Source organism: Anomaloglossus baeobatrachus, chromosome 3 (genome assembly GCF_048569485.1).
Source record: "Anomaloglossus baeobatrachus isolate aAnoBae1 chromosome 3, aAnoBae1.hap1, whole genome shotgun sequence".
Classification (NCBI taxonomy): Eukaryota; Metazoa; Chordata; class Amphibia; order Anura; family Aromobatidae; genus Anomaloglossus; species Anomaloglossus baeobatrachus.
Window position 1 is genome coordinate 1,638,311 of NC_134355.1, and position 13,944 is coordinate 1,652,254.

Genomic DNA, 13,944 nt, shown 5'->3' on the forward strand with positions numbered 1-13,944 from the left:
CGCGGCACCAGGGAGGGGAAGCAAAGAGGCGGCACCAGGGAGGGGGAAGCAAAGAGGCGGCACCAGGGAGGGGAAGCAAAGAGGCGACACCAGGGAGGGGAAGCAAAGAGGCGGCACCAGGGAGGGGAAGCAAAGAGGCGGCACCAGGGAGGGGAAGCAAAGAGGCGACACCAGGGAGGGGAAGCAAAGAGGCGACACCAGGGAGGGGAAGCAAAGAGGCGACACCAGGGAGGGGAAGCAAAGAGGCGACACCAGGGAGGGGAAGCAAAGAGGCGGCACCAGGGAGGGGAAGCAAAGAGGCGGCACCAGGGAGGGGAAAGAGGCGACACCAGGGAGGGGAGGCAGAGAGGTGGCACCAGGGAGGGGGAAGCAAAGAGGCGGCACCAGTGCGACAAAGACGCGGCACCAGGGAGGGGAAGGAGGCACCAGGTGATCAATAGAAAAGCTACATGAGGTGTGCATCCATCATACACAGACAACACAAGGTGAGCAGCCACCACACACAGCCATTTGCTGACACATCTAGCTAGGTAGAATGACAATGCCCTCCTGTGGACTCACCTGCCATGCTCTCCTCAGCAGATGAGAGTTGTAGTCCTTCCAGTAGAAGCAGGGTGTTTAGGATCTGGAGGTCAGACTTTCCATCCTCTGTCTCTGCAGGACTCTGCGAGCTGGTTGTGGATGACGTGCTCATCTTCACATCTCCGACCATGACACCAGAATAGGCTCCAGGTCTGCAAGGTTCTGTGGATTGTGCAGATGGACAGAACCGTGTGTAGAGGTGTGAGTTCTGCAGGTCAGCGAGGAGGCAGCGAGGACAGTGCTCACACAGGTGCTGGACAATTTCCTGCGCTGCACTTGTAGTGACCGTTATCTCGTGGAGAGCGAGAAGATCCTGCAACAGAGGGAAATGAATAGGGCGATGGCAGCAGGTGACGGGTGCTCTGCTATGTCCGTGTGACCTGTAGTACTCCCCTGGAGTAAAATAGAATTATATATCTATATAACACACACACACACACACACACACACACACACACCAGATGATAGAGCGGGTGGTGGTGGACAGGTTTGTGTGAACCTTGCCGGTCGCCATTCAACGTTGGGTGGGGCAAGGGGATCCAGGTAACCTAGATCAGTTGGTGAGCTTGATTTAGTCTGAGACACTGGGTCATTCCATGCAGCCAGTCGTCCCACAACAACCCGAGACCGTGAAAGGTACCCGGCCCTCTGCTGGACTTGTTCCATCCCGTGCCCCTGCCGAGAGTGTACCCCGGACTAAGGATGTCTGGAATCCTGTTTCCCCTAAATCAAATGCACGGAGCAGGGTTGTTTCCACTGTTATGCGCTGGCGGTGCCAAGAGCTGGGGCATATGGCTGCTCAGTGCCCACTAACATCTGAACCTAATTACTGTTCTCGACGTATATCGTTGTATGCCCAGATTGTATGTACAGCAGACTGTTGCTACCAATGGGGAGACTCCTGTGTGTCAGGTACATGTAAACGGGCACCTGGTGGAGGCGCTCTTTAACTCAGGAAAACTAGTGACTTTCGTCCATGCCTCTCTAATCTCAGGACTGAACCCCACAGAACAAAAGGTGGGGGTTCTTTGCATTCATGGTGAAGTCAAAGAGTACTCTACAGAAATGGTCACCCTTTCTACACCATGCGGAGAAATGCTTCATGAGGTAGGAGTAATTAAAATGCTTCCCTATGCAGCTATTTGGGAGAGACTTGCCCTTGTTCTGGACTCTATGGGAAAAGCAACGTAGCCCTCCCAAGGTAATGGTTTATCCGGGACCTGAACCCGAAGATGACGATTCAGGGATACCTGCCATAGGGGTCACCAATATAGGGACAGAGCGCAATTCTGACAGCTCTCCCCTAGAGGTAATGGCAGGTGAGGTTGAAGAGCCTGAGTCAATCCCAGAGCTGGAGGGGTCTCCAGATAATTTTGGGTCAGCCCAGCTCCAGGATACCACCCTGGTCTCGTGCCGCGTAAGGGTGGCAGTGAGTAATGGGGTGGTGCCAATGTATGTAAAGCGCTGCAGAATTAATAGCGCTATATAAATGAATAAAATTATTATTATACAGCAGCCCTGCGCAAACGCAAGTTTTCCCCACTTTGTGCTCAAGCAGGAGTTGCTCTACCAGGTTGATAAGATCCGGGATGAAGTGGTGGAGCAGTTGATAGTACCACAGCCGTACCGCTAGAAAGCGCTTGCATTAGCTTACAACCATTTAATGAGTGGCCATCTGGGGGAGAAGAAGATGCCAGAGCGTATACGGCTGCGTTTTTATTGGCCCTGATTATTGCTGAGGTTAAGAGGTATTGTGAATCTTGCCCGGAATGTTGGCTAACCGCACCCACGGCAGATTTCCGTAGTCCTTTGGTACCATTGCCTATAATAGAGGTACCTTTTTAGCGGATTGCCATGGATCTGGTGGGACAAATTGTGAAATCAGCCTGGGGCCACCATCATATATTGGTGGTAATGGATTATGCTACTCGTTACCCTGAGGCGATACCCCTCCGTCACACCTCGGAGAAGCTTATTGCTTGGGAGTTGTTTGCCATGTTCTGTCGTGTTGGGTTGCCTAAGGAGATCCTTACCAATCAGGGCACCCCATTTATGTTTAAGGTCACCAGGGAACTGTGCAAACGTCTCCAGATTAAGCAGCTTTGCATGTCGATGTACCACCCGCAGACTGATGGACTAGTAGATCGGTTTAATAAAATGCTGAAAACTATGTTAAAAAGGGTGGTTTCCCCCGGATGGGAAAGACTGGAACATGTTATCACCGTATTTAATGTTAGGCCTTGTGCGCACTAGACATTTTTGCTGCGTTTTTAGCGGCGTTTACCGCGTTTTTGCGCTGAAAACGCAGTGACATTGCTTCCCCAGCAATGTCTGAGTTTTCATTATTGCTGTCCGCACACAGCAGTTTTTTGTAGCTACGTCTTTGTGGTGACCACAGAAACGCAGCATGTCAATTATTTATGCGATTTTCACTGCGTTTTTCACCCATTGAGTTCAATGAGATGTTCAAAAACGCAATGAGAAACGCATATACAGTGCCTACAAGTAGTATTCAACCCCCTGCAGATTTAGCAGGTTTACACATTCGGAATAACTTGGCATTGTGACATTTGGACTGTAGATCAGCCTGGAAGTGTGAAATGCACTGCAGCAAAAAAGAATGTTATTTCTTTTTTTATTTTTTTTTTTTTAAATTGTGAAAAGTTTATTCAGAGGTCATTTATTATTCAACCCCTCAAACCACAAGAATTCTGTTTGGTTCCCCTAAAGTATTAAGAAGTATTTCAGGCACAAAGAACAATGAACTTCACATGTTTGGATTAATTATCTCTTTTTCTAGCCTTTTCTGACTAATTAAGACCCTCCCCAAACTTGTGAACAGCACTCATACTTGGTCAACATGGGAAAGACAAAGGAGCATTCCAAGGCCATCAGAGACAAGATCGTGGAGGGTCACAAGGCTGGCAAGGGGTACAAAACCCTTTCCAAGGAGTTGGGCCTACCTGTCTCCACTGTTGGGAGCATCATCCGGAAGTGGAAGGCTTATGGAACTACTGTTAGCCTTCCACGGCCTGGACAGCCTTTGAAAGTTTCCGCCCGTGCCGAGGCCAGGCTTGTCCGAAGAGTCAAGGCTAACCCAAGGACAACAAGGAAGGAGCTCCGGGAAGATCTCATGGCAGTGGGGACATTGGTTTCAGTCAATACCATAAGTAACGTACTCCACCGCAATGGTCTCCGTTCCAGACGAGCCCGTAAGGTACCTTTACTTTCAAAGTGTCATGTCAAGGCTCGTCTACAGTTTGCTCATGATCACTTGGAGGACTCTGAGACAGACTGGTTCAAGGTTCTCTGGTCTGATGAGACCAAGATCGAGATCTTTGGTGCCAACCACACACGTGACGTTTGGAGACTGGGTGGCACTGCATACGACCCCAAGAATACCATCCCTACAGTCAAGCATGGTGGTGGCAGCATCATGCTGTGGGGCTGTTTCTCAGCCAAGGGGCCTGGCCATCTGGCCGCATCCATGGGAAGATGGATAGCACGGCCTACCTGGAGATTTTGGCCAAGAACCTCCGCTCCTCCATCAAGGATCTTAAGATGGGTCGTCATTTCATCTTCCAACAAGACAACGACCCGAAGCCCACAGCCAAGAAAACCAAGGCCTGGTTCAAGAGGGAAAAAATCAAGGTGTTGCAGTGGCCTAGTCAGTCTCCTGATCTTAACCCAATTGAAAACTTGTGGAAGGAGCTCAAGATTAAAGTCCACATGAGACACCCAAAGAACCTAGATAACTTGGAGAAGATCTGCATGGAGGAGTGGGCCAAGATAACTCCAGAGACCTGTGCCGGCCTGATCAGGTCTTATAAAAGACGATTATTAGCTGTAATTGCAAACAAGGGTTATTCCACAAAATATTAAACCTAGGGGTTGAATAATAATTGACCCACACTTTTATGTTGAAAATTTATTAAAATTTAACTGAGCAACAAAACTTGTTGGTTTGTAAGATTTATGCATCTGTTAATAAATCCTGCTCTTGTTTGAAGTTTGCAGGCTCTAACTTATTTGCATCTTATCAAACCTGCTAAATCTGCAGGGGGTTGAATACTACTTGTAGGCACTGTAGCTGCGTTTCTATGACTAAAAACGCAGCTATAAAACGCAAGGGGTGGGCAGTAAAGTGACGTGTACAGGAAGAGGATTCCTTCTGTTGGTAAACACAGAAGCGTGAATCCCCCCGGTACCGCCACCGCTGCGTCCATCTCCCGTCCTGTGCATGTCAGCTCCCGTGCGGCGCCATGTCTGGGCAAGAGGTGGAGGCAGCGGCGAAAACAAAAGTGAACAGTAGAAAAAAAAATGTCATACTCACCTGTCTGCTGGGTCCCGGTGCCATGTCCGCTCCCAGCTCCTCTCCCGGTACCGCCGCTCCGGCTGTGTGCTCTCAGGCACGTACGAAGCCTGCAGGACCTGGCGATAGATCACCTGATGGTCACCTGACGCATCAGCTGATCGTAATTCTCGCGGTGTCGCCGGCTTTTTAGCGCCCGGCCGGCTTAACTTATCAGCTGATCCTGACGTCAGGAGACTTCATCAGCTGATTATCGGCAGCTCCTGCAGCGATGGGACAGGATCAGACGCCGCTCCAGGAGCTGCCGGTAATCAGCACGGACGTGACTCAGTATTTTTTTTTTCTACTGATGCATCAGCTGATTGTATGAAAGCAGTTTATACAAATCAGCTGCTGTGTGATGTGATTCACGTCCTTGATCCTGACACATCATCTGATCGCTTTGCCTTCCAGCAAACCGATCAGATTATATTGGAATCGGATTGGACGGCGCAGGACCCTTGATCCAGGATTACTGCGGAGGGGGGGGGGGGGGGGGGTTCTTTATTTCAATAAAGATTGAGTCACTAATTGTGTTGTGTTTTATTTCTAATAAAAATATTTTTCTGTGTGTTGTGGTTTTTTTTTTTATCTTTACTAGAAATTCATGGTGGCCATGCCTAATATTGGCGTGACACCATGAATTTCGGGCTTAGGGTCAGCTGACAATATACAGCTAGCCCTAACCCCATTATTACCCAGCGAGCCACCCTGGCATCAGGGCAGCTGGAAGAGTTGGATACAGCACCAGAAGATGGCGCTTCTATGAAAGCGCCATTTTCTGGGGCGGCTGCGGACTGCAATTCGCAGCAGAGGTGCCCAGAAAGCATGGGCACCCTGCACTGTGGATTCCAATCCCCAGCTGCCTAGTTGTACCTGGCTGGACTCAAAAATTGGGCGAAGCCCACGTCATTTTTTTTTTAATTACTTCAACTAATTCATGAAATAGAAAAGGGCTTCCCTATATTTTTGGTTCCCAGCCGGGTACAAATAGGCAGCTGGGGGTTGGGGGCAGCCCGTACCTGCCTGCTGTACCTGGCTAGCATACAAATATATAGCGAAGCCCATGTCATTTTATTTTTTTTTTGGCAAAAACCTCCTGCATACAGTCCTGGATGGAGGATGCTGAGCCTTGTAGTTCTGCAGCTGCTGTCTGCTCTCCTGCATACACTATTGGATGGAGGATGCTGAGCCTTGTAGTTCTGCAGCTGCTGTCTGCTCTCCTGCATACACTAGTTCTGCAGCTGTCTGCTCTCCTGCATACAATGAAGAACATATTGAAGAAGGAAATTACATCAGACTTTTTTTTTCCATCAACAATCTTTAATGGCATTTGTTCACTGATTAAATACGCAGTGAGCAAAAACGCAGCAAAAAACGCGGTAAAAATGCATGCTTTTTTTGCCGCGGGTACGTTTTTTAAGACAAAAATGCACATAAAAACGCAGCGTGAAAAAAAACGCCTAGTGCGCACATACCCTTAGTCATCCGAGAAGTGCCGCAGTCTTTCACAGGATTTTCACCATTTGAACATTATATGGTAGACATCCCCGGGGACTGTTGGACTTTGTTAAAGAGGCATGGGAACAGGAACCTACCCCCCCATAAAAGCGTAGTTGAGCACATTATGGGCATGCAGGACTGGATTACAGCGATAATGCCAATTGTTAAGGAACATCTGTTGGAGGCTCAGGCGACTCAAAGTTCTAGGTATAATAGAAAGGCTACTGTGAGGTCCTTCAAAAAGGGGGATCGCGTATTAGTATTGGTACCTACTGCTGAAAGTAAATTCTTAGCCAAATGGCAAGGGCCTATGTGAGTCGGGAGAAAAATCAGGGAAGTAATTTATCAACTAGGTAGGAGAAAACCAGAACAGATATACCATGTGAATCTCCTGAAGGCCTGGAAGGGTAGAGTGTGTATGGGGACTGATGTAACCCCCATTGTATCTCCTGCCAAGGTCGAAACCGGTGATGAGGAATCCGGAGTGAAGATAGGCGACTGTGTCAAAAAGCAGAGACGGGAGACTCGTAAATTAGTACAGCAGAATGTGGACGTGTTCTCAGACGGTGGTGTGAACAAGAACCTGGGTCACTGCCTCACTGGACTGGATCTGTGCAGCCGCTGCCTCACACTAACTACAAGCTTATTTCTTTCTATGTCAGTAACTGTCGCCCGCTCAGGACGCCCACTTATCACACACTCATAAATCTATGTGCAGTCAATACCCAGGAACTTCTAAACAATTCACAGTCATCTTTAGCTCCGATCTCCTCCCTCATTTCCAGAATTAGCTCTCAAACATTATAATAAATCTGTGGAAAGTGCCCTGGATGAGGCTGCAGCGGCTACACCCAGAACCACCCAACAGACGGCGGCAATCCTGGAACACGCTGCAAACACGTCCTCTCCAGCGGAGCTCCTGCTCCCGAGTGGCCGAAGATTTTATCCATTATAAATTCATGTTCAAAACCTATAACTCTGCTCTCTATCCGGCCAAACAAGGCACTTCACTTCCCCCCTCACATCACCCAGCAATCATAATTAGAGTTGAGCGATGTTCGAGGTTCGCCAATTTTATGTTCGAGTGATTTTGGGGGTGCTCGAGATCGAACTCGAACGTGAGCTTTATGCTAAAAGCTCGAGTTACCTTTGATAACGGTTCGATCAGCAAAAAGCCTAGCTAATTACTAGCTGGCTTTTCACTGTAATAGTGCGAGTCACTCTGTGATTCACACTATTATCAAATTTCAGCGTATAGTGTGCGGGGACTGCGCGTTCAGATCAGTGCTGCGGGATAATGGCGATCGCCATTTTTTTTTTTCCTAAGCGCGCGTGCAGTGGGGCGGGCCAGCATGTCAGCCAATCACAGACACATGGCAGCCTCCATGTGGCGGTGGACACCGCGCTAATCACCCATGCTGAACTCTTCATGAATGTGCTTACTGAGGAAGGTCTACGGACCGAAAACGTTCTGTTATGCACATTAAATAAATCACACGTTGCAGCCAATCTTGGGAGTGCCTTGTATTCTTCCATTGACAAAAGGCCTTGGAACCTGAAGCGCACCCCTACATCTATTACCATCAGCACAGAGGAAGTGCCATTTACTTCTGGGATTCGACAAGACACACACACAGCTAAGTGGTAATTTTTGCCAGACAAGCAAGGGCATGTGTCATAGGCTGTGAATGTCACTTGTCCTTGCATTATAAATATGGCCATTTTCCCTCACGGCGCCATTATCTGCTTTCTGCGTGTAGGTGACAGTCACCGCTCACGCAGCTCCTGGCGCCGCTCCGGCTGTGTACGCTATACACACAGCGCTCTACAGATTAGGGACAGAAGTTTATTTCAGCCCTTTTCAGTGACAGTCAGGTCCGTGGAAACGCTGTAAACAGCTTCATATAACAGCGTCTGTGTACCTAAGCTCAGCGAATTCCTTGCTGCATTTTACCATTAGGAGGGATAGAAAGTGAGGCTTCCTTTCCTCTACACCAGGGGTCTCAAACTCGTCAGAGTAAGTGGGCCGCACATAAAAAAAATTTAAGGCAGAGGGCCGCATTCCTTTCAAATTTAATACAATACAATATAATTGTTAATTAATTATTTCAACTGTTATAACAATGCTACATTAGTATGCGCTGAGAATCAAAAATACCGTGAAGCAAAACGTCATTTTTTTATATTATTTATTTGTCAAAGAGAGTGGGCATCTGTGATTGGCATCAGCATCAAAATGTATAAGCAGATTCCAGGTTATTCCAACAGCCAAGCACAGACACTCATTCTCTGTCACAGCATTCAAAAAATTACATAGAGCTGCGCAGTATTTTTTATTCTCAGAGCAGATAAAGCGGACAGCTACGGGCTGCCACCCCCAGCTGCCTGGCTTTTACTTAGCTGGCAATCAAAATATAGGGAAACCCAATTTTTTTTAATTAAATAATGAAAAAAAAAATGCGTGGGCTCCCGCCATATTTTGATCACCAGCCAGGTAAAACCAGACAGCTGAGGGCTGGGATTCTCAGCGTGGTAAGGCCCAAGCATTTTGGGCCCCCCCGCAGCCCACAACCGCCCCTGGAAATGGCGCATTCATCACAGCGCCATTTCCAGGTGCTTTACCTGGCTCTTCCAGCATCCCTGGTGGCAGTGGCACGCTGGGTAATAATGGGGTTAATACCAGCTTTGTATTCTCAGCTGCTAGTAAACCCGAAATTCATGGTGTCATGTCAAATTAGATGTGACCACCATGAATTTTTAGTAAATAGTAAAAAAACACAACACAGAGAAAAATATTTTTATTAGAAATTATACAAAAAAACACATTTAGGGACTCCCATCTTTTTTAGAAAATAAAAGCTTCCCTCTGACGTAGTCCAAAGTCAATGTCAGCTCAGCTTCATCGCTCTGAACAGATGAGCGTCTGTCCAGACCGACAAGAAGGCTGAGACTGAAAGTAACATTTTCCGGTCTTCATGCACACACAGCCACCATCATCATCATACAAACACACATGGCAATCATCATCATCATTATACACACACACACACACAGCCAACATCATCATCATACACAGCCATCGTCATCATCATCATCGTCACTCACAAACAGCCACCACCACGATCTTCTTCAGTCACACACCGCCACCACCGCCATTATCATCAGTTGCACACAGTCACCACCACCATCAGTCACACACAGCCACTACCGCCATCATCATCATCAGTCACAAACAGCCACCAGCGCCATCATCAGTCACACACAGCCACCACTGCCATCATCATCATCATCATCATCAGTCGCACACAGCCACCATCACCATCATCATTAGTCACAAACAGCCACTACCGCCATCATCATCATCAGTCACACACAGCCACCACCGCCATCATCATCATCAGTCACACACAGCCACCACCGCCATCATCATCATCAGTCACACACAGCCACCACCACCATCATCATCATCAGTCGCACACAGCCACCACCTCCGTCATCATCATCAGTCACACACAGCCACCACCGCCATCATCATCATCATCAGTCACACACAGCCACTACTGCCATCATCATCATCAGTCACACACAGCCACCACCGCCATCATCATCATCATCAGTCACACACAGCCACCACCTCCATTATCATCATCAGCCGCACACAGCCACCACCGCCATCATCATCATCATCAGTCACACACAGCCACCACCGACATCATCATCATCATCATCAGTCACACACAGCCACCATCATCATCAGTCACACACAGCCACCACCGACATCATCATCATCAGTCACACACAGCCACCATCATCATCAGTCACACACAGCCACCACCGCCATCATCATCATCAGTCACACACAGCCACCATCATCATCAGTCACACACAGCCACCACCGCCATCATCATCATCATCAGTCACACACAGCCACCACCTCCATTATCATCATCAGCCGCACACAGCCACCACCGCCATCATCATCATCATCAGTCACACACAGCCACCACCGACATCATCATCATCAGTCGCACACAGCCACCACCACCATCATCAGTCGTACACAGCCACCACCACCATCATCAGTCGCACACAGCCACCACCGCCGTCATCATCATCAGTCCCACACAGCCACCACCGACATCATCATCAGTCGCACACAGCCACCATCGGTCACACACAGCCACCACCGCTATCATCATCCTCCTCATCATCAACACAGCCATCATCATCATCATCCACACACACATACAGCCATCATCATCATCATCCACACACACAGCTATCATCATCCACACACACATACAGCCATCATCACCATCAACACACACAGCCATCATCATCATCATCATCATCATCATCCACACACAGCCATCATCATCACACACACACACACACAGCCATCATCATCACACACACACAGCCATCATCATCACACACACACAGCCATCATCATCACACACACACACACACACATACAGCCATCATCACCATCAACACACACAGCCATCATCATCATCATCATCCACACACAGCCATCATCATCACACACACACACAGCCATCATCATCACACACACACACACACACACACACACATACAGCCATCATCAACACACACAGCCATCATCATCATCATCATCCACACACAGCCATCATCATCATACACACACAGCCATCATTACACACACACACACACACACACACACACACACACACACAGCCATCATCACACACACACACACAGCCATCATCACACACACACATACACACACACACACACACACACACACAGCCATCATCACACACACACACACAGCCATCATCACACACACATACACACACACACACACACACACAGCCATCATCATCATCATCCACACACACACACACACACACAGCCATCATCATCATCATCCACACACACACACACAGACACAGACACCACAAACGTTCTAACGTGCCCTATGCTCTTGTTCCTTCCGCTGCACCCGCCGGCAAAGCAGCTGACGTCAGCGCTGCTCGGGCCGCACTGCTGAGCTCGAGTTGAACGCCGCGGTCGATTGCTTTACCCTGACATCTGATTGAACTCCGCATTTTATTGCTTCTCCCTGGCGGCTTCTCCAATGCGGAAGTGCGGCCGGCCGCGGCTGCAATGTGAAAGTGCGGCTGGCGACAATGACTGGAGGCAGTGGAGGGCAAATATCAAGTGCTCTGCACTGTGTCTGCGGGCCGCATAAATCAGACTGGCGGGCCGCATGCGGCCCGGGGGCCGCGTGTTTGAGACCCCTGCTCTACACTGACCCAGAGAACCCGGCTACTGTACCCACCTGCCCACTTTTGCCACGCTATTTTTATAGCAAACAGTGCTGAACATAAGTGGCATCCAAAAAGTGTTTGCTATACTCCATTGTTGTCCCACTGGTGCCAAGCAATTTCCAGCACCTCTGCATTCTACCCTCATGCACGTTTTGCTACGCTATTTTTATAGCAAACAGTGCTGAAAATTAGTGGCATCCAAAAAGTGGCTGCTATACTAATTTAGTGTCCCACTTGTGCCAAGCAAGTCCCACCACCTCTGCATTCCCCCTCCTGCCCATGTTTGCTACGCTATTTTTATAGCAAACAGTGCTGCCAGTTTTAGGGCCATAGTTGCATGGTCAGGGATAGTCAGTGTTGTTTCTTCAGCTGTTAATAAAGCTAGTCCACCTGTGCAATCTACACCACCTCTCAATTTTTGCTACCACATTTTAAGTGGCTAATCTTGTCGCTAAAAAAATGCGTGGCAAAAGGACAGATGCTGGTGGAAAGGGGAACAGGAGTGTTGGAAAAGGAAAAAAAAAAGTTAGTGTCCGTGGGGAAGGTGACAAAGCTACATTAACATCTAATGAAGATAAGCCATCTTCCAGCAAAAGTAAGATGTCTACTACTTTCCGTGGACAATCCGATGTGCTCTCTTTTTTACGGACCCGAACAACTGTAAGAAAGGTAGATGATGCACAAAAAAAAAAAAAAGAACATGCTTGAATGGATCTCAAGTGCTCCAACAAGTCCCCATCTCCTCCACCTCAACTACCGCATCCAAAAAACCCCCAAAAAAAACAGTCCTCTGAGTTGTAATCCCAATCACACTTTCTTTCTCCCAGCTCTCAAGTCTCCACCCGCCCTGCACAGTATGGTGTAACAGAGATGGCTGAGTCTGCAGAGCTGTTCAGTCACACTACAGCCTGGGAATCAGAGGTCTGCTCCCAAGCTACAGTGAGTACAGACCAGGAAATGGTCTGCAGTGATGCCCAGAACCTTTGTGAGTCTGATTCAGGCCCTGATGACCAAGTTTATGAGCATAATGTAGACACTCATTCCCAAACTGTAATACCTGTTGGTGTAGACAATGAGGAACATACTGATGACGATGAGACGCAGATACCAGATTGGGATGACAACTTAAATATTCGGTCAGGGCAGGAAGAGGCTAGGCCTGAGGGTGAGGGGAGTGCAAACAACGCTTGATGATGAAGTTCTAGATCCCACTTACTGTCAACCCACAGTCAGGCACTTGAGGAGGTCAACAGAGGCGGTGGAGGAGGATGCAACTGACGACGAAGTTACCTTGCGCCTTCCTGGACAGAGTCGGAGTACTGGTAGCAAGTCTACAACTGCATCCTCAGCCACCACTCTGTCTCTGAGCACAAGTCGGGGTGGCTCTGCAGGTCGCATGTCTTCTAAGCCTTGCCTAGCCTGGTCCTTTTTTGACCTTGCAACGGATCTCCTAAATCATGTGATCTGTAAAATTTGTCAGGAATCTAAGTAGAGGCAAAAAGCTCACCAGTTTGACAACTTCTTCCATGGATCGTCACATGAATACCAAGCATAATTCCCAGTGGGAAGCTCACTGTGCTGCAATGCGGCCTAGCGTAGCGGGCCAACCACCGCCTGCCCCTTCCAGTGCATCCGCGCGCTCTTCATCTTCTAGGACTGTGGGGACAGCTGTCACACCTGTTTTTCCACGCACAACTTCCACCACTGTAACCGCAACAGGCAGTTTGCTTGGTAGGTCGTCAGTTGGATTGGAAGGGGAAACAAGTGCGGGTGTACAGCTCTCTCAGACATCGATAGCACCAACGTTGGATGAAGGCAACATCATGTCTCCGCCTGCACTTTCCTCACAGACCTGCAGTTTTCCAGGGACACCCTACTCAACACCGTCTACACACAGCAGCCAGATCTCTGTCCCTCAGATGTGGACAAATAAAAGGCCATTTCCTCCGACCCATGACAAAGCTAAGAGGTTGACTTTATCCCTCTGTAAGCTCTTGGCTACCGAAATGCTGCCTTTCCGCCTGGTGGACACACAGGATTTTCGAGACCTTATGTCCGTCGCTGTGCCCCAGTACCAGATGCCCAGTCGCCACTACTCCTCTAAGAAAGGTGTGCCTACGCTACACCAGCATGTCGCACACAAGATCACCGCTTCCTTGAGAAACTGTGTGTGAACGGGTGCATTTTACCACC

The 13,944-nt window shown here is 48.6% G+C and overlaps 1 protein-coding gene across 3 annotated transcripts in view; it reads right to left on the reverse strand.

The window, feature by feature from the left end:
* Positions 1 to 13,944, reverse strand: part of LOC142295850 (cullin-9-like) — a 143,057-nt gene that overhangs the window by 47,569 nt on the left and 81,544 nt on the right. For all 3 annotated transcript variants that reach the window (XM_075338932.1, XM_075338934.1, XM_075338933.1), the window contains exon 7: positions 562 to 895. In XM_075338932.1, coding sequence (XP_075195047.1) covers positions 562 to 895 — 334 coding nt within the window. The remainder of the gene's footprint in view (positions 1 to 561; positions 896 to 13,944) is intronic.